Source organism: Terrapene carolina, unplaced genomic scaffold, assembly GCF_002925995.2.
Source record: "Terrapene carolina triunguis isolate 2854851 unplaced genomic scaffold, T_m_triunguis-2.0 Scaffold192, whole genome shotgun sequence".
NCBI classification, from domain to species: domain Eukaryota; kingdom Metazoa; phylum Chordata; order Testudines; family Emydidae; genus Terrapene; species Terrapene triunguis.
This window is the reverse complement of record NW_020664543.1, coordinates 19,486,251-19,506,685: the sequence shown is the minus strand read 5'-3', so window position 1 is coordinate 19,506,685 and position 20,435 is coordinate 19,486,251. Positions and strand designations below refer to the sequence as shown.

The 20,435-nt window shown below is 40.3% G+C and overlaps 2 protein-coding genes across 4 annotated transcripts in view; one reads left to right on the top strand and one right to left on the bottom strand.

Annotated features, from left to right (window-relative positions):
- The window catches only part of B3GNTL1 (UDP-GlcNAc:betaGal beta-1,3-N-acetylglucosaminyltransferase like 1), a 303,787-nt gene extending 283,958 nt beyond the window's left edge, over positions 1 to 19,829 (top strand). Inside the window, exons 5-8 of one of the 2 annotated variants that reach the window (XM_026654439.1) lie at positions 193 to 261; positions 2,073 to 2,147; positions 13,702 to 13,790; positions 19,744 to 19,829. In XM_026654439.1, the coding sequence (XP_026510224.1) occupies positions 193 to 261; positions 2,073 to 2,147; positions 13,702 to 13,782 (225 nt within the window). In that variant the 3' untranslated portion in view covers positions 13,783 to 13,790; positions 19,744 to 19,829. The remainder of the gene's footprint in view (positions 1 to 192; positions 262 to 2,072; positions 2,148 to 13,701; positions 13,791 to 19,743) is intronic. The other variant, XM_026654438.1, reaches the window with a different exon arrangement.
- Positions 19,224 to 20,435, bottom strand: part of TBCD (tubulin folding cofactor D) — a 256,774-nt gene continuing 255,562 nt past the window's right edge. For both annotated transcript variants that reach the window (XM_024217615.3, XM_026654436.1), the window contains exon 40: positions 19,224 to 19,868. In XM_024217615.3, the coding sequence (XP_024073383.2) occupies positions 19,857 to 19,868 (12 nt within the window). In that variant the 3' untranslated portion in view covers positions 19,224 to 19,856. The remainder of the gene's footprint in view (positions 19,869 to 20,435) is intronic.

Genomic DNA, 20,435 nt, shown 5'->3' with positions numbered 1-20,435 from the left:
GAAATCCACCATCCTGCACTCTTTTCAGAATGGCTTGTGAGGAGCTGAAGATCAGATTCCTTTTGAGGGCTTTGTGAAGGTGAGAAAGGGAATAGAGGGGCAAGTTTAGTGGGGATATGATAGCAAGTGAGACGTCTGCTGGTAGTACTGAGCTTTATTAAATCCTTTGTCTCCTTTTTCTGTTTTCACCAGGTAGTTGCATTTTGTGATGTTGATGAAAATAAAATAGCGAAAGGTTTCTACACTTACCAAGAATCCAAGGTTAGTAACAATTAGTGTCACTTCCATTACTGTCATCTGGAATTGTCTTGTGAGAAGTGACATTCTAAGCTCATTAGACAAACAACAACAAAAAGAGTGTCACTAATTTTAAATATAGTGAAGAATTATAGTATGCAGTCCATACTATATTTATTTAATTAGGGGTCTAGATAGCTGGATATGGGTAATGGAATGTGTGGAATTTTTCTTCCTATACAGTAGGGAGCCAGAGTGACATTTAGCACCAATTGTGATTGTGTTTTTTTGTAATATGAGAACCAAATGAGAGCAGCAACTCATTTCACATAGTGCATAGAACAGATGGTGGTAAGTTTTGGTCAGTTCCAACCCATGCTAGAATGAAACCATTGGCCTCTCTTATGTTAGCAATCCTGCACCCTCCAGTCTCCTCACCAATAGATATTGCTACATGTGGGGAATAAGCAGGCAGGAACAGAGACTCTTCAGGAACAAGGATCCTGTTTTCATGTAGATATCTCTAGAAATGCAGAATAAGAAAGGGAATTACGTGGGTTGGGTTGGGGGTGGGGGGGAGAGATTTATGGAAGCAGAATTATTTCCCTGAAGACTGTTTTCCATGAAGATTCAGCTGCTCTTTAGTAGGAGAGGGGAAATGGAATGATGTGGGGTTTCATGACTTAGCATCTCCTGCGTCAATAAATTATACCAATAAAAGGCATGATCACAGCAAGTCTGTGTGGGAGAGAGGTCAGTTTCTAGATCTAAGGTAAGGGAAGTTCTTTGTACTGTAGTTGAGAGGGAGCCAGGAGCACACTGCAGTCACTGAAAATGTGGTCAGTTTAGAGGGGAAGAAAAACAAATGTCTTTTTAATGTATTCTGTGTATGGGGCCAAACTCCTGTTGAAGTGAGTTTTGCTACCGACTTTAGTGGGAGCAGGATTTGGCCCATGATGCATAAAAGCTAAAATCTATGGTGAAAGAAAGGAAGGAAGAAAGAAAGAGAGAAAAGTTTAGTGGTTATTTATAGAGCTATATTCAACATAGCACAGTGTTTCTCTTTGAAGAAGAGTCCAAAGGATAGATTGTAACATGCTCCCTAGGTGACATGTCTCTCACTAGCCCAGCTGGGAATCACCTGGACAAATGTAGGCAGTAGGTTTTTGTGTTACTCAAGATAAAGGAAGAAGATATTTAAATGGCAGTAAATGAACCATCTAAAAAGAAAGTGTCACAGTCCTGGAGCAATATTGATTTTTATGGTAATAAAACAATTTAGCGCCACTCATGAGAATCTACTATAAGCATAAGGCCAGATTCAGTGCTCTTGATTTCACTGGGCAGTCAGACCCTTGGAGCTCAGGAGTCTGAGAAGCTGATGTATGCCATCAGCTCCTGCTGAAGGCAATGGGAATTGAGGGTGTTTAGTAACTTTGTAGTATCCAGGGTCTTCATTCTTGATGATACAGTTGAAATATTTGTGTAATAAGCTCTGGCCTGAAATCATGTGTGCATCTATCTAAGGCATGTACACATCTCAAATCAGTGGTTATATAAAAAAGTGCACTGGAAACAACATTCTGTAGATTGGAGTTAAGAAAACTGATTGTATGAAAGAGTAATGGTCAGATGAAATTAGTTATTGGGTGTTACAGAAAGTAGTTGTTTATGGTGACCCAGAAACTACATTGTATTTGAAGTGAAAGGCAAAATAATGAGCCATTCTAATACATGATCTTTGAATACAATTTCACTCTTTAATGCCAAACAACCCCCATTATTGAGCTAAAAATAACCCTTTATGTCTTCTAATGAAATTTCACTGTTTGCAGGAGAGACCAAAACCCCAAATTCCCATACAACATTTCAGAGACGCAACCCCACCTTTCATTATCTGTGTAAAGTTGGTGAGTACAGTTTTTGGCATAAGCTAAATGAACCACATCTGTATCTGCTAGCATCACCCTAATTAAGGATGTGCTTTTGTTTTATTATAAAACACATTTTCCAGTGGTTTATAGAAGTGTTTTTAGTAGGGCTGTCAAGCGATTAAAAAAATTAATTGTGATTAATTGCACTGTTAAAGAATAATAGAATACCATTTATTTAAATATGTTTGGATGTTTTCTACATTTTCAAATATATTGATTTCAATTACCACACAGAATACAAAGTGTACAGTGCTCACTTTATATTATTTTTATTACAAATATTTGCACAATAAAAAACAAAAGAAATACTATTTTTCAGTTCACCTAATACAAGTACTGTAGTGCAATCTCTTTATAGTGAAAATGGAAATTACAAATGTAGAATTATGTACAAAAAATAACTGCACTCAAAAATAAAATAATGTAAAATTTTAGAGCCTGCATGTCCACTCAGTCCTACTTCTTGTTCAGCCAATCACTCAGACAAACAAGTTTGTTTACATTTGCAGGAGATAATGCTGCCCACTTCTTGTTTACAGTTTCACCTGAAAGTGACAACAGGTGTTTGTATGGCACAGTTGTAGCCAGCATCGCAAGATATTTACGTGCCAGATGCTCTAAAGATTCGTATGTCCCCTCAAGCTTCAACCACCCTTCCAGATGACATGCGTCCATGCTGATGAGGTGTTCTGCTCGATAACAATGCAGAGCAGTGCGGACCGACGCATGTTCATTTTCATCATCTGAGTCAGATGTCACCAGCAGAAGGCTGATTTTCTTTTTTGGTGGTTTGGGTTCTGTAGTTTCCGCATTGGAGTGTTGCTCTTTTAAGACTTCTGAAAGCATTTTCCACACCTCGTCCCTCTGAGTGTTTGGAAGGCACTTCAGATTCTTAAATCTTGGGTCGAGTGCTGTAGCTATTTTTAGAAATCTCACATTGGTAGCTTCTTTGTGTTTTGTCAAATCTGAAGTGAAAGTGTTCTTAAAACGAACAACGTGTTGGGTCATCATCCGAGACTGCTATAACGTGAAATATATGGCAAAATGCAGGTAAAACAGAACAGGAGACATATAATTCTCCCCCAAGGAGTTCAGTCACAAATTTAATTAGTGCATTTTTTTAAACGAGCGTCATCAGCATGGAAGCTGGAATGGTGGCGGAAGCACGAAGGGGCATATGAATGTTTAGCTTATCTGGCACGTAAATTCCTTGCAATGCTGGCTACAAAAGTGCCATGTAAATTCCTGTTCTCATTTTCAGGTGACATTGTAAATAAGAAGCAGGCAGCATTATGTCCCGTAAATGTAAACTAACTTGTTTGTCTTAGCGATTGGCTGAACAAGAAATAGGATTGAGTGGGCTTGTAGGCTCTAAAATTTTACATTGTTTTGTTTTTTTGAGTGCAGTTATGTAACAAAAAAAATCTACATTTGTAAGTTACACTTTCATGATAAAGATATTGCATTATGGTACTTGTATGAGGTCAATTGAAAAACACTATTTGTTTATCATTTTTACAGTGCAAATATTTGTAATAAAAAATAATAGAAAGTGAGCACTGTACACTTTGTATTCTGTGTTGTAATTGAAATCAATATATTTGAAAATAGCATCCAAAAATATTTAATAAATTTCAATTGGTATTCTATTGTTTAACAGTGTGATTAATCGCAATTAATTTTTTTTATTGCAATTAATTTTTTGAGTTAATCGCGTGAGTTAATTGCGATTAATCGACAGTCCTAGTTTTTAGTCAAAACTCATCCTAAGATGTAGAGGCCAATTTTGTGAAATTGTTTTTAGAGATTATTGCAGGGAGGGAATGGAAATGTTGGAGTAATATTAAGAGTAATAAAAGCAAGGATATCTTTAAAGGGTCCTTAATCTGTTCTCCCTTTTTGACATACCATTTTGTGGGCACAAATGTCCTTGCATGTTGCAGACATGGTTGGTCACTTGCCCTTGTTTGTACCCAAAATATTGCAAACATAACTGTGTTCAGGCACAGAAACTGTGGGTGCAGAAACAGAGACTTTGTTTTATAAACCAGGCCCTTAAGTCATTGTGTGCAACATGCCCATCCTTAAGCCTCTTCTGCGTCTGAGTACTGCTGAGAGTCAAAGACTGCAACTGCTTTCTCTTTCACTCATTCGGTTGACTCCTGAATTACTAAAAGATGAGCAGCAGATATTCTGCTATTACATTAAAATAACAACATAGCACAACACAAATAAGGAACAACACAAAAGCATCAGATCAGATGCTGAAAGGCATGATAGCAAATACCCTCTCACTGTGAATACTAAAAGTTACTGAAATTTGCAACTAACGCTCATATTTAAAAACCATATTGGCAGGTTTCCTTCATATAAACAAAGACATTTAAAACCTATTCGGTTTTTATGATTGTTTAGCTGAAATTCATCCCCTACAATCCCCTTTGACCTTAGCGCCCCCAAGGTTAGGGTCAGCGCAGAGATCAAAGTACTTCACAGTTGTAAAACCAGACTGCAAGTACCCCAGGGCATTATCATGTAGACAGGTTGGTAATAAGCCTGACATTGGCTAGTAATATTGCAACTAATTTAATTTTTCATATGAAACATAATGATGGATGGAAGACCGAGGACAAAACAGCTGCATAACCCATTATAAAGTACATCTAATTTCTGAAGCCCTGACAAGGAAGCTATTATACAATATCTTGTCTGCTCTGAAAACTCTGGTCCATGATTTCAACTGTAATTTTACAGTACTTTTCTCTATCAGTGACTGTATTCTGTGTGCAGACTACGTTATACTGCATAGCACCTTTAAAGACAATGTTTTTGGAGCCACAATTTGGTCTACTTAGATGGAATCTTTGTGGAATGGCCCCTGGAATCTCAATATCTTTTAATCACCTTTCTGTTGCTGTGAAATTAAGAATGAAAATAGTCACAATATTGGTGTCAAATACCCAGAGACCATGGCCAAGTAACATCATCATTTACACTTTTGCACCCTACTGTCTGAGGTGTCCTGTTGGCTGATGGTAACACTGATGTTACTGGAGCTGAGATCATAAATTCTGCTAGTGAGGCAGCATAGAGTCACAGAATATCAGGGTTGGAAGGGACCTCAGGAGGTCATCTAGTCCAACCCCCTGCTCAAAGCAGGACCAATCCCCAACTAAATCATCCCAGCCAGGGCTTTGTCAAGCCTAACCTTAAAAACATCTAAGGAAGGAGATTCTACCACCTCCCTAGTTAACCCATTCCAGTGCTTCACTACCCTCTTAGTGAAAAAGTTTTTCCTAATATCCAACCTAACCTCCCGCACTATAACTTGAGACTATTACTCCTTGTTCTGTCATCTGGTACCACTGAGAACAGTCTAGATCCATCCTCTTTGGAACCCCCTTTCAGGTAGTTGAAAGCAGCTATCAAATCCCGTCTCATTCTTCTCTTCCGCAGACTAAATAATCCTAGTTCCCTCAGCCTCTCCTCATAAATCATGTGTTCCAGTCCCCTAATCATTTTTGTTGCCTTCCACTGGACTCTTTCCAATTTTTCCACATCCTCCTTGTAGTGTGGGACCCAAATTTGGACACAGTACTCCAGATGAGGCCTCACCAATGCCGAATAAAGGGGAATGATCACGTCCCTTGATCTCTGGCAATATTCCTACTTATACAGCCCAAAATCCCATTAGCCTTCTTGGCAACAAGGGCACACTGTTGACTCATATCCAGCATCTTGTCCACTGTAACCCCTAGGTCCTTTTCTGCAGAACTGCTGCCTAGCCACTCGGTCCCTAGTCTGTAGCAGTGCATGGGATTCTTCCATCCTAAGTGCAGGACTCTGCACTTGTCCTTGTTGAACCTCATCAGATTTCTTTTGGCCCAATCCTCCCAATTTGTCTAGGTCCCTCTGTATCCTATCCCTACCTTGTCAGCGTATCTACCACTCCTCCCAGTTTAGTGTCATCTGCAAACTTGCTGAGGGCGCAATCCACGCCATCCTCCAGATCATTAATGAAGATATTGAACAAAACCAGCCCCAGGACCGACCCTTGGGGCACTCCGCTTGATACCGGCTGCCAACTAGACATGGAGCCATTGATCACTACCCCTTGAGCCTGACGATCTAGCCAGCTTTCTATCCACCTTATAGTCCATTCATCCAGCCCATATTTCTTTAACTTGCTGGCAAGAATACTGTGGGAGACTGTATCAAAAGCTTTGCTAAAGTCAAGGAATAACACATCCACTGCTTTCCCCTCATCCACAGAGCCAGTTATCTCATCATAGAAGGCAATTAGGTTAGTCAGGCATGACTTGCCCTTGGTGAATCCATGCTGACTGTTCCTGATCACTTTCCTCTCCTTGAAGTGCTTCAAAATTGATTCCTTGAGGACCTGCTCCATGATTTTTCCAGGGACTGAGGTGAGGCTGACTGGCCTGTAGTTCCCCGGATCCTCCTATGGGCACTACATTAGCCTTTTTCCAGTCACCCAGGACCTCCCCCGATCACCATGAGTTTTCAAAGATAATGGCCAATGGCTCTGCAATCACATCCGCCAACTCCTTTAGCACCCTCGGATGCAGTGCATCCGGCCCCATGGACTTGTGCTCGTCCAGCTTTTCTAAATAGTCCTGAACCACTTCTTTTCCCACAGAGGACTGGTCACCTCCTCCCCATACTGTGCTGCCCAGTGCAGCAGTCTGGGAGCTGACCTTGTTCGTAAAGACAGAGGCAAAAAAAGCATTGAGTACATTAGCTTTTTCCACATCCTTTCTCACTAGGTTGCCTCCCCAATTCAGTAGGGGGCCCACACTTTCCTTGACCTTCTTCTTGTTGCCAATATACCTGTAGAAACCCTTCTTGTTACTCTTAACATCCCCTTGCTAGCTGCAACTCCACGTGTGATTTGGCCTTCCTGATTTCACATGCCTGAGCAATATTTTTATACTCCTCCATGGTCATTTGTCCAATCTTCCACTTCTTGTAAGCTTCTTTTTTGTGTTTAAGATCAGCAAGGATTTCACTGTTAAGCCAAGCTGGTCGCCTGCCATATTTATTATTCTTTCTACACATCAGGATGGTTTGTTACTGCAACCTCAATAAGGATTCTTTAAAATACAGCCAGCTCTCCTGGACTCCTTTCCCCCTCATGTTATTCTGCCAGGGGATCCTGCCCATCAGTTACCTGAGGGACTCAAAGTCTGCTTTTCTGAATTTCAGGGTCCGTATTCTCTTCCCTCCTTTCTTCCTTGTGTCAGGATCCTGAACTTGACCACCTCATGGTCACTGCCACCTAGGTTCCCATCCACTTTTGCTTCCCCTACTAATTCTTCCCTGTTTGTGAGCAGCAGGTCAAGAAGAGCTCTGCTCCTAGTTGGTTCCTCCAACACTTGCAACAGGAAATTGTCCCCTACACTTTCCAAAAACTTCCTGGATTGTCTGTGCACTGCAGATATAGGGGTGATTGAAGTCCCCATGAGAACCAGGGCCTGTGATCTAGTAACTTCTGTTAGTTGCCTGAAGAAAGCCTCGTCCACCTCATCCCCTTGGTCTGGTGGTCTATAGCAGACTCCCACCACGACATCACCCTTGTTGCTCACACTTCTAAACTTAATCCAGAGACTCTCAGGTTTTTCTGCAGTTTCATACTGGAGCTCTGAGCAGTCATACTGCTCTCTTACACACAATGCAACTCCCCCACCTTTTCTGTCCTGCCTGTCCTTCCTGAACAGTTCATACCCATCCATGACAGTACTCCAGTCTTGTGAGTTATCCCACCAAGTCTCTGTTATTCAGAGAAAGAGGCCACTGTGCAGGCTTTTAGCAATATTAAAAACATAAGAGAATACAATAGTGGCCAAGTGGACAAGGACTAAGTTAAAAAGGGAAAGGGTTTCTTTTCAGATTTCTTTCTTCTAAGGAACTCAAATCGATTTGTACACATTAACAATGGGGCACTGAGAGCTTAAATGACTGTCCAAGGATACATAGGAAGTCTGTGGTAGATCCAGGAATTGAAACCTGATCTCAAGTCATGTTTATTATTAATTATTATTATTTGTAGTATAATAGTGCCCAGAGGCCCCGACGCTAGGCACTGTTCAAATATATAACAAGGGTTTGTCCCCAAAGAGCTTGCAGTCTACTCAGACAAGACAAAGGATGGGGGGGGGAGAAACAGAGCCAGAGAGGTGAAATGGCTTGCCTAAAGTCACCCAGCAGGTTCAGTGGTTTCCTGAGTCCCACTCCAGGGCCCTGTCCACTGGACCATTCTGCCTCTCTTTTTTCCTCTCTCTCCCCTTTTGCCTTTGCAGGTCACCTTTATGTAGTGTTCTTCCATCAATCCCCCTTTCTGCCAACAATACACATAGTGTAACTTATGTTAGTATGACACCTTCTCGCAGAGGCTGCATGAGCTTGTTTTAAATTGAAATCTCATTCTTACTGCCTGTGCTATTGTGGCTGGACTTGAATGACCACACCTTTCGGTAGTCATTTTTAATCTGCTCTGGAAAGCAGCCCTACGCCAAAAACAAAACAAGCCTGTAACTGACTGTGGTTTAAAACATTTAGGTCTCCTGTGTGGAGAAGTCCTCAAACTTTAGGCCTGACCACTAGAGGAAATGGTTTCTAAACTGATTGAAATCTGCAGAGATGTTGAACTTTCATTGATCTGTGATGATATTGTGCAGACTAAGTATAAAGCTGAGGATTCGGTCTTTGTTATATTTTTAGACTGGTTGAACTTGCTTTGTTTTCTGTGCAGCCCACATCTGAAAAATGAGCTGAACAACAAACCTACCTCACTGCTATGTATTTAATTCACCTCCCCCCAGAACGTGCTGTCAGATCTGAGCTTTCACAATCCCATCTCTGCTAATGATCACAAAGGAGTTGGAGGTAGCAGAGCAGCCTGTAGACACAGTTATGCAGCTCATCAAAAACAACTAATAAACTAGGTGCAATAGCCAGAAAAACAGTGATATAATCAGTCATGGAGTGGGAGGGGAATTAACACAAACTGATATTAAGGCTGATTAAATGAGAAGACTTTTCCATAGTCATGAATATCTTTGGCGTTGTAGTCCTTTTGACACAAATTAATCAGTTGGAACAATGCAAAAAAAGTGCTGATTTAATGAGTCACACTACGATGTGAGGAGGAAGATTCTTTAATTTTACTATATTTGAGACATGAAATTCCTCTCTAAAAAAACACCTTTCTTGTGCATGCCATATGGAAACAAAATGCATGTTTTAGAGAAATTTTCAAACCATTTTGGCAAATCATTTTGCCCAGTTGTGTGTTTCAGGTCACGCAGACAAATAAAACAACCTTACATGCCCTGTTCTGAAACGCTTAAGGGTAGCAGCTCCCAAATCTGAATATGTGCTCATGCAACAAGTATGACCCAGCCAGATATTCCCTGCTGAACTTGTTACCTGCAATTGTCAGAGATTTCTGGAAGGCAGAATTAGCAGCACATCCTCTCAGCTCTTAGACAAGTTCTTCTTAAATAAAAGTCATTAACAGACTTCTAAACATCCTGGGCTGTTGCACCCATACATCCCCATTGATGGACAGGATTCTCCCCCATATATTGCTGTACAGGGTGGGCATAATATAAATTACATAACCAAATATGAAACAATTATCCCTACATCAAAAACTTGGCAGGACTAATCACCCATTCGTCTTACTTGTTTAGCATTGTGAAGCTAAGCACGTTACCTTTCTATGATTCCTTCAGTAGCTCTTACAAGAGAGGTCTCACACTAACTAAAGAGCAGTTTTGTTCTGACGAATGACTGTGTAAAAGTGGTATCAGTTTGAGAGAATTGATCATGGCAAGGTCTCTGCATGCTGGGCTTCAGTATCCTGTGCTCTGGGATGAGATGGCATTTCTCCTGAAGACTTGTCCTAGTATTTAAAATATTGTCCAAGAATGCATTCCATAGGCTTATTTTCCTTTCTTTTGCGATCCAGGACAAGAAGAGCTTCTTTTCAGTTCCAGTGTAGATTTTAAAGCTGTTGCGAAACAAGCCTGGTTTGTGCCTGCTCAGTTGAGAAGATTAGATAATTTAATAAATGGATTGTTTTTGTGGAACTTCCGTGACTGCCATTTACTCAGTATAGTGCTTGCTTGCTCACTGGATTTTGCAGGCAGCATCTTTCTGGCTTATGCTGGCATTATTTGTCATTAACGTTTAAAATTAGTTCTTGAAAGGAAAAGCTACACTATGCAGTCCCTGCTCCATTTGTAAAAAGCTTTCAGTGCATTTAGGCCAAAGAGCTACAGCTGCAATTCTGTGGAGGTAGAAAAGGGGTGTGTGTGCACTTGCGTGTTTTGCTCATTGTGAGACTAAAATCTTTGCTCTTGATGGTCCAAATTCTATCCCAAAATCTTAAAACCTGCTTCACCTACAGCTTTGCATTCTTTATGTTTTCTCACTTTGTCCAGAGTAGGAGAGAGGAGCATGCTCTTTCTTGCTCCAGTTCTATTCCACAGAGTATTGTGGCTCAGGTTGGATTCCAAGTGCTTGAAGTGAAAAGGGCTTTTCTACTTTCAAATCTCAATTAAGAAGCCAAAAGCTAGTGTGTGAGAAATACAGTAGGTTTTCCTGGCAGCTTCTTGCATTAGTTCAGCGGTGTAAAGCCATGCCTCGTTTCAGCTCCCCAACCTGCTGCTCAGGGAATGATGGGATTCCTTTTAACCACACCGCTTAATTTAGCATCTGAGTTTTAAAGAACAAAACAAAACTTGAAAATAAACCTACACCCAGAACTCTGACCATGTAGTGGGAGGCTCATCCAGCTCCCTCTGTCCTGGCTTGAGAGAGGTGAAGACCATGGGTCATAACTTAGCCATACGTTGTTATGTAGAATTCCACATTAACTTGAGTGGGGAGTCTTGCACATAGACCACTGACATATGTGGTCGCAAGTGAATCACAAAACGAGGGCCCAGTCCATCAAACTGCTGAATGCCCTCAACTACCACTGATTGCAATAGGTGAAGCGGGTGCTCAGCAAATGAGAGAGTCGGGGCCCTGAAGCTATTGGTCTTCTAAAAAGAAGTGGGGTTTTGTGGCGAAGGGGAAGAGTCCGCTCTGTTTATAAAGCGCACACTGTGGATATGGGGACTATCCTGTCTCCTGAGTGGGAGGAGAGGTGCTGTGGCAATGACTGGGGAAGGTGGCATGGGAATTAACTGTATCCTGTGCCTGGCTCTTATCTAGGTGTGCCAGGGGGAAGAGGGCACAACTTCCCCCACATCTTGGGCTCCTTGTGCAAGGGACAGGCACACTTGCAGTCCCTGTAGTTGGGGGTGTGTGTCTCTCCAAGGGAATGGGAGATGGACAGATCACACACAAAAAGGGCCCTTCCCAACACCCCAGCTCAGCAGTCTCTAAAGAAACATAATGAACCTGTCAAACGGTTTTGAGCAATTGGGTGTTATTTTTGTAAAGCAAGGACTTCCTTGAAAAAGCTTCTCACTTCTGAAGTCTGCAGATTCTGTTTAGTGTCCATGTGTAAATAGTCACATTTCATTTTATTTCACACTTCCAGCTAGGTGTGATAGTCTGTACTTATTGTCCTAAACGGTTTAGTGTTGCTGTGTCCAGTTGCCACATTCTGCCCCAGAGCTAGCAGTGTTTGGATGGTGAGTGGCATATAACCTATTTAAGTATTTTGTTGAGCACTTTGTAAATTGCTTTAGACTCTTTTGGGATGAAAGGTGCTATGTAAATTATGTATTAGCTACCACTATATCACTCTCAGGCACAGAAAGCATCAGAGTTCAATAAATACTAGCACTAGGGCTTGTGGTTACCATGTTGCTGAAATAGCATAGCATCAGCAGCAGCTTTCTTAATACTTTTTGCCGAGCAGACTAAAGTGGAAGAACTGAAAAAAGGTAATTAGAGCCATATGGTTTTGAGGCACAGTTCGCTGGGGTTGGTTTGAGGTCTGAAGCAATGTGCCTGCAGATGTTTCCTTTCATCTGTCAGTTCAAGCAGGAGAAAGAATGAAGAGTTGTTCTTTAAAAAGTCAGAACCACAAACCTGACCCTCTGAGAAGTGGAGGAACATGAAAGGAGGGAGTAACACAGCTTTACTGATGCTCACAGAATCCAACATTTATTTCCCCAAAGGCAGCAATGATCCAGGTTGTAGACATGACATTAGCACTACTTGGATACTTTTGTTAGCATTCTCACATCTCATGTGCTAAAGCAGGATTAGGGCAGTTCATTGTTCGAATGGGAGACCTCCAGGGAACACTCAGATGCTAAGGGAAGTCGTGTTTGTAAGAGATTCTGTTGATGGCTCTCTTCCTTGACTGCCCCTCGGTGATATGGGAAGTTGTAGATGTCCTCAGCTGGGTGGGAAGTAAAGCTGAGGTTCTGACAGTTTGTGGTCATTAAAGATCCCACAGCAATTTTTTCATCAGATTTTGACCAGGACAGTTGAACATTCTGCCTCCCTGAATTCCTCCGGCCATTTCAGTTGTACGTATTATGCTTCACTTCTTTCCTGTATGATTTCATAGTGGTGGTGTGTGTTGTTAAAGCTCTTAACACAGCTGCTGTGTTTCACTCAAAGGGATGCTGCAGCAATCCTGGTTTATCCCTTACTTACATCTTAGGGTATTGTCATGATTAATAAATTATTTATGAAGAGCTTAAAGATTTGTGAAATTAAAGACTATAGGAGGGCGAAGTATCACATCAGAAATGCTGAGGTTGACGTGTTTACCTAATGACATCACTGCCTTGCAATATTGTGCATGGAACAAAAATACAGAGTTTCTTGTCCAAACAGTAAAAAGGATTTGAAGGAAACACCTGTAACTATGGTTAATATGCCAGTTGCTTGTTGAAAGGTGTATTTCACCAGACAAGCACATTGTGCAAAATCCACAATTATTACTATTTTGTTAAATGGCATCCTCGTTCCAGTCTCTTAAAATGTGTGTACTTAAAAAACAAAACAAAAGCACACACATAGTCCTCTGCAGAGCTGGTTTCAGTGCAAATCCTGTGTTGTGCTTAGCAGTTAGAATGAGCTGTTTGCCAGCAGTCTGAACTGGTGACCATCCCCCCTGGGCTATCTTGGAAAAGTTCTTGAACATGCCGGCTTTCACCCCGTGAGCTGAGGATGAAAAGAGAGTCTGAAAGCTGCCAGTATTTCTCTCTGGAGCTACAAGGTTTTTGTTTCCAGGGGTTGGCAGGGGGGTGCCTTGGGGGTTGATCCAGAACATGACCAGTTAGGAAAGGAAAGAACAAAACAGACTTTGAACTCAGAGATAGAAGTAAAACTTTTTTTTTGCTTTCTCTATTCTCTTGAAATAAGCTGTCTAGGGTCATGAGTTTCTAAACTAATGCAATAATTTTAGAAGGGTGTGGGGGGATGTATGCACAGATAGATTTCTCAACTGTTTTTTTGTTAATTTTTAGATCAACAACTGGGCTTTTCTTCATTTCACCTGAATGAACTAATGCTGTCTCTCATCCCACAGGATCTGACAGGTGGAGGATTTGAAGAAAACTTGGCCACACTAGACTTGAAAGAGGGACTGGATTATCATCATTTCAACTGAACACTGAGGTACAGCAGTGAAATTGGTGCTTTATGTATCCTGAGTGATATGTATGTTAAAAGCAAAACTGTGTCCAGAGAGGGTTAGGTTTTGTAGTTAGTAATTTGAACTTCACCCAATGTATCTCTTCTAATCATTTATTCTTTTCTAAAGGCAGGATAAAGTTATACCTTTGATATCTATATTTACCAGTTGTTAATATGGCACATAACTGGCTTAGCAGTAAGTTTATAATCGTGATTCTTCCTGCTTATTATCACAAAAACAATAGTGAAAGTGCTATTTTTGTTGCTAATTTTAAGTGTACAAAATTTGTTACTGCTGCTTATACTCTTGGTGTAAGTAGCCCATCCAGTATTATCTATTAGATTACAGAGCAAGCTGCTACCATAAGAAAACATTAAAGCCATAGCAAACAATGTACACAGCAGTTTAAATGTTCACAACAATGAAAGTGTTTAGAGACCTTGGTGACTCAGGTTCTGTCCAGAGTGGTCAGGGGCCCCAAGCCATTCCCTGGAGTTGGTTAATCTCCTGCTACTGACAACAGCAGCTGGTGTTTCCTGAGGTAAAATCTTTGCATTACTGCTTTGTATCTATGTGAACTGCTAGTGCTGAGGGATTAAAGAGGCCCTAAATTATGGCATCCCTGTGATTCAGGCGTTTTAGGAGTACAGTGTATATGGGAAGTGATTTGGAAGCCAGAGGGTAATGTATATAGATGCTCAGAGCTTTCATGCAGCCTCCTATTGTGTATGCTTAAAAATAAGTAGATTTTTTCTAACATGGAAGTAACATTTTTCTTGCACTGGGGACCTCAAGTTATAACTTTGCTCAAGAAGGAACTAAACCTCAGGTCAGCTTCTGCTTTAGACTATCCCTCAAGTGAAATATGCCACTTCGTGGTTTATTATATGTGAATTAACATAATCAAGAGGTAATTTACTTTACCTAGGGATTCCGGGACCCGAGCTTGACACATTAGATGGGTCTGATTCTAATTGCATAGCTCTTTATAAAACTTAGACCCATTTAAGGTTTCTTAAGTAGGCCACCTAAAATCACTAATTATTTTGGAAAATCTCTACTCTGGTTAAGTAACAGATATTTTGGTTGCTAGTTACGCTACTTATTTAATCACAGAATAAAGGGTTGTCTTAGTTACTGTTGTTCCCTTATCAGTATCTTTATCTTTTGTGTTCATCTTTCTTGTTCGTTGGGTGATTCTGACAGCCTGAGAATTGCATAGCACTGAGGGGCCATACAGTATACACTATCTTTTGACTTTTTTCTCTGTCTGCATGATACAAGGCTGGACGCCAAGAAGTGTTGCCTACTTGAATGTTAGTTGGTCTGAGCTGGTGTAATGGCTCACAGCACCCAGAGCCACTCCCTACCAGGCTGTATGTTATACCATCAATATACTCAAATTTAATACAAAAATATACTAAGTTCAAATTCTAAAGAATTCCAGCAAGTGCTGTCACTCTGTTAAGTAAAAGGGTGCTGCTGTCTTTGCTTCCTTGACCAGCTGTGCAGAATTTAATTATAAAATCTGTGTGGAGAAGAGTGCCTCCCCACCTCCAAAACTCCTGGTTAATAATGGTTCCTTTCAGAAAAGAGGCCTGTAACTTTGAGCCTGCCTCTCCATTTCCCTGCTATTGCCATGCATACCCTGTTTTGAATTGATTAATCAATCATGTGCATCACTTAACTCTTGTTCCCAGGACCCCATCCCTGCTTCAGTGTTTATAATTCCATGTATAGATTATCAATACTGAGACCCCCATTCCATTGCCCTCCCCAGTTGCTGATCATGTTCTGTGCTTCTGGTAAATATTTCTGATTTCCCAGTTACATGTAAAACAGCCTGAAATTGCAGTGTATGCCTACCAGCTAGAAGCTGAGGAAAAGGCTATTATAAATTCGCAATGTTTATCCTTTGCTGCTCAGAATGTAATATTTACATGAAAAAAGTGGCTGTAGCTTTTTTTCTAGAATAGTACAGAAAAAGGTGTTCTTAGCTTCTCACACCATGGGATTGGTAACTAAACCCCTAAGGCCCAGATTTTCAAGAGAGGGTGATCCCTTCACTAGAATTTTGCATTGTCAGTTTCTCGTAGAGAGATGAAATGGTTCAATTTTTATACTCATCCCACTGATTACAGGTGACTGCACAAAAGATCTCTGTAACTGCATATTATTTAAAACCAGATTGGGTACTGAGCTCTTTTGAAAATCTGGCTCTAAATGGCCATTTTAAATCCAGCCTGCTTTAGTAGTGGCTTTGTTTTGATCTCACTCCAATTAGCAGCATCCCTAACTATTATGCTGCAGCAGATTGGTGTCTATTCATTGAATTTCAATTGTGACCAGACTTGGTAATCTCAGCAAAGCTAAAGATTGTGAGAGCTATGGAGACCAAGTTTGTCACTCATAGAGGTGGGTCCTGTTCAGGACTGCGTACTTTGTCCTGTCATTTTCCATGTCATACCTGTTCTGTGGATTAATACAGGGTTTTGTGCTGCATGGCTGTGAAGCCAACCCCATTTTGGGAGTATTACCTTTAAGAGCCAATGCACAGAGGGTATTTCTCATTTGAGATTCATATGACTGTTTTTTTCATGATGATTGAATATTTTTATACCACAATCTTTATAAAACTAAAGCTTCTGACAGTGTGGGGATTCCATTGGAGCTTTAGCCATTTTGACCTTGATCCACAGCTCACACTCCTCCTTCGGAACATACCCTATAGCAAATCTTCACACACAAAAAAGTCCCATGCTAAGAATGGGAGTACAAGGATGAGAGTTGGTAATGAAACAGTAGTAGTATAGGGTTTTTTTGAGTCTACTTGGAAAGAAAAGGAAACATGTCAGGTTTATATAGCCACCTGCCAAACTGGGCTGCAAAGTTATTCTTACAGCCAACTATTATCTTCAGCTGGTACAATTCAAACAGTGGTTATACTACTTGCTGTTTGTTTCCAGTAGTGCCCATAACCATTCAGGTAGTGTATAATTGAGCAAAAAATGGTTGGTACACAACTTCCCACAAGGATAGGCATGAGAGAAGAGAGATGTCCATTCTAGACTGTGAAGGAACATACTCCTGTATTTCTGAAACCTAGAATTTTCCAAGCTACATCTCAATGATGATGAACCCTTCATAAGATTGTCAATTGCTTGATTATACTTGGGCAACAATTTAAAAGAAATATTTCTGTAAAAGTCTTTTCTAGATTCTAGTAATAAAGTGCTCTCTAAAGGACTAGTTAGTAATACATGATACAGATGAAGATTTTGTCTAATTCTGTTATCAGTGGAAATGGTTTATAGCCATGACTAACTCTAAAGTGCCAAGTCTAAACATTTTAGTAATCTTTTGTTTTTAGTTTAATTTTTCTGATTTAAATATATTTTGACACTTCTGTATTGATGTATTACAATCCATCTTAATTTTTCATAGATTTTAAATGAATGAGTTCACCCTTTTGTGGGGGAGGAGGAGGTCCTGTCTTGATTTGGCCCAGTGCTGTTTTTGCACCAAGCAAGGAACAAATGTTGCTATATGAGCAGTAATGGTCTAAAGGGATCTTGACATCTGTACCCTTAATCTGTGGGGATTTGAGATATGTCTGGGATAGGACCAAGATGCCACTATAACAGCAGTTTCCAAACTTTTTGAAATGCACCCCCAGAATTACAATTTTTGGTTGCGCCACCCCCGACAAAAAGAGGTGAGTCAGGGGGTGGACGTTGCGCTCTCTCCTCAAGCCCTGCTATGCTGGGCTGAAGCCCAAGCTGCATGTCATGGCTGCTCACCCGCTGCAATGTTCCTCTGGGCATGCGCCCCACAGTTCAAAAACCTCTGTTCTACAAGCTACACAGCCACCTTCTAGAAGGAGTGGCATTGGAGGTGTGAGCCATTCCTACACCTGTCAAGGTAGGTCTTCAAGGGTAGCGGGCCACTTCTTTGCAGTGTGTGTGTATTTGAGCTCTATCCCAAAGTCATTTTGGTATGAATATTAACAAAAGCTAGTTTTCTGGGCTTGTTCACTTATGCAAAATTGAAAATCAGGCCACGCTAGCATTTGGATATTTCGCCTTCCCTTCTGCTTCAGGAAGAGAACAATTTAATACACTTGTCACAAATAATTCATATATTTAACTTCCCTTGTGAATCTAGAGAAAGAATTAGTATGCTTTATAAACCCAGTCAAAAGAGCCTGTGCTATCTTTTTGTTTGTCCTTCTACTGTTGTATGTCACATAAGCTTAAAAATCAGTTTCCACACACCCCTCTGTTAGAGCAGAGCATGCTGCAAGTGCTTACTGTATAGTAGAAGAAAAGTGAGTGACAGGGTAAAGGTAGGTTTTCTCAACATCAAATGCAGTTATGGCTTTTTATAGTTGGCCTTTCTGTAGGGGAAAAAAATCAGCTGTTGTATCATTTCTTATTAGGTGCCTCTTTATGGAGAATGACTGGTTGCAATTTTGGTTTTGAAAATGCGGAATGAATTGATTCACTCTGTACAGAGAATAATGTAGTTCATCACTTTGTGTCCTGTGCTTGCACCCAGAAAAACAATGGGCTGTCTATTTTCAAGTGATGTCATATCAGTTGCAAAGTGCTAGTGGTATCATCAGTTAACAGTGGCTATTTCTCATCCACTTTCAGATCACCATGTTACCAACACTAGAATCATGGCTTGGGGAGACCTAGGTTGTTATTTTAATTACCTGTGCAGATACAACTATACAGTTCATTTTTTTATAAAGTGATAGTGCTGCATGTATACCACAGATAAACAATTGGTTTGCATGCACCAATACAGAGAGTTTAGTTTAGTATGTTGTAATACTTGTTTTGTGGAATTAATTTTTGAACATTAAGCTCAAAGTGAGCATTTTTAGCAGGTGTTAGTTTTGCTCGAGAGCTGGCCAGGTTCTTGGATATGCGAGCACTTATGTGGATGTTAAGTTAATTGGAGAACTGCAGCTTGCTTACAACAAACAAGGGTTTTTTAAATTGAACAAATGTTCAAAAAGAACCATCTCTGATATTCACAAACTGAATAATAAATGTGGTTCTTCTACCCCATAACCATGCCATTAATGGCATCTCTGAATTTGGATCTTCATGTTCAGAAATTGGCATAACGCACACATGAAGGGGGTGGAGTTTACATGAAACAACAAATAAAAAGGTTTACCTGTACGATCCTGTCAACTCTTAATGTAGCCTGCAATCACTGATCTATTTTAGAGGCCCAGGGGGCTGCTGAGAACGGATGATTGATTTTTAAAAATGTCTAACAGTAAGGGCAGTGGCTGAAGCACTGACCTGTCACCTCTGTACTCCGCCGTTGGAAAAGTGAGGTTCTGCTTGATGTCTCTTGAATTCTACCTTATAACACAAAGTCACCACTCATTTACATTAGTCGACAGTCTCTGTTTATTTTAGGCTTTGACCTTACCCAGAATGAAGATGGTCTGCTTTTGCTTGCAGACTATAAGTCAGGGTTGAAGGCAATAAAAGAACAGTTTATTGAGAGAGGTATTACCATTAAGTATTACCACTCTGAACTGTTACATTATCATCTTAAATATTTGTCTTGACCACAAGCATTATCCACAACTGTAAATGTATAATACACAAGTACAAGCTCAATGATTTTAGAGGAGAGACACTAATTCAGGTTTACTGAGGGGAATGCAAGACATTGGCATTCAAAAGCAGCTCAATTATGACACAGATCATGAGGACAAACTGCCATCTTGTGGCTACAGATAAATTTAAGAATTGAAAACATAATGGACCTTTGTTGCCTTCTTTATATTGTGGTCAGAGATACTGACAGATAAACAGCCTGCTTTTTCAATGGTATATCTCTGTGTGATGCTTTTGAACACGTGCTTTTACTCTTTACGTTAATTTTGTTAATCATATTTTGTAGCTCAGTCAAACTCCAGTTTATCAAGATGCTGCAGCACAGATCACTTCCTTCTTCATGACACAAGTGCCAGAGAGCTTCAGTTTTCAAAGCAACAGAGAACACTGACTGCATTACTATGCTGCACTCTACATACAGGAAACAAAAAAAGAAGAACTTATGAAATTCCTTTTAGGTAGGGTACTCAGCTACTTTTAATCCAGCTAATAACTGAATGCATGTTATCAACCAAAGCAAACTAAAGGAAAATAGGACTTTACGTTTTAAAAGTGAATTGTATTTTAACAGATGGTAAATATCACAACTGCTAGATTTAAAAAAAAAGACAGTTGAATCAACATTTAAAATATTATTCATCTGACACGTTTTTCAAAAAGATAAATAAAGTTCAAGTGGCTTGTATAATGAAAATATTCAAATGTTATGCCTGGCTTTATCTAATCAAGTTTGTTATTTTCCTCTACTTTTATGAAGCGAGCTCTCAGAGAAAGGTAGAATGTGGTGTGTCTTTTTTCTCATACACCCCCTACCCCCTTCCTACTGAAAAGTGTTTGTGTCACTGGATTTCACTGCTGTGAAACTCGTCCACTAGTAATACACCGTAGGTTGCAGGTGGGATTGTCATTCTTTAATACACCTCTACCCCAATATAATGCGACTTCGGATATAACACGGTAAAGCAGTGCTCCGGGGCG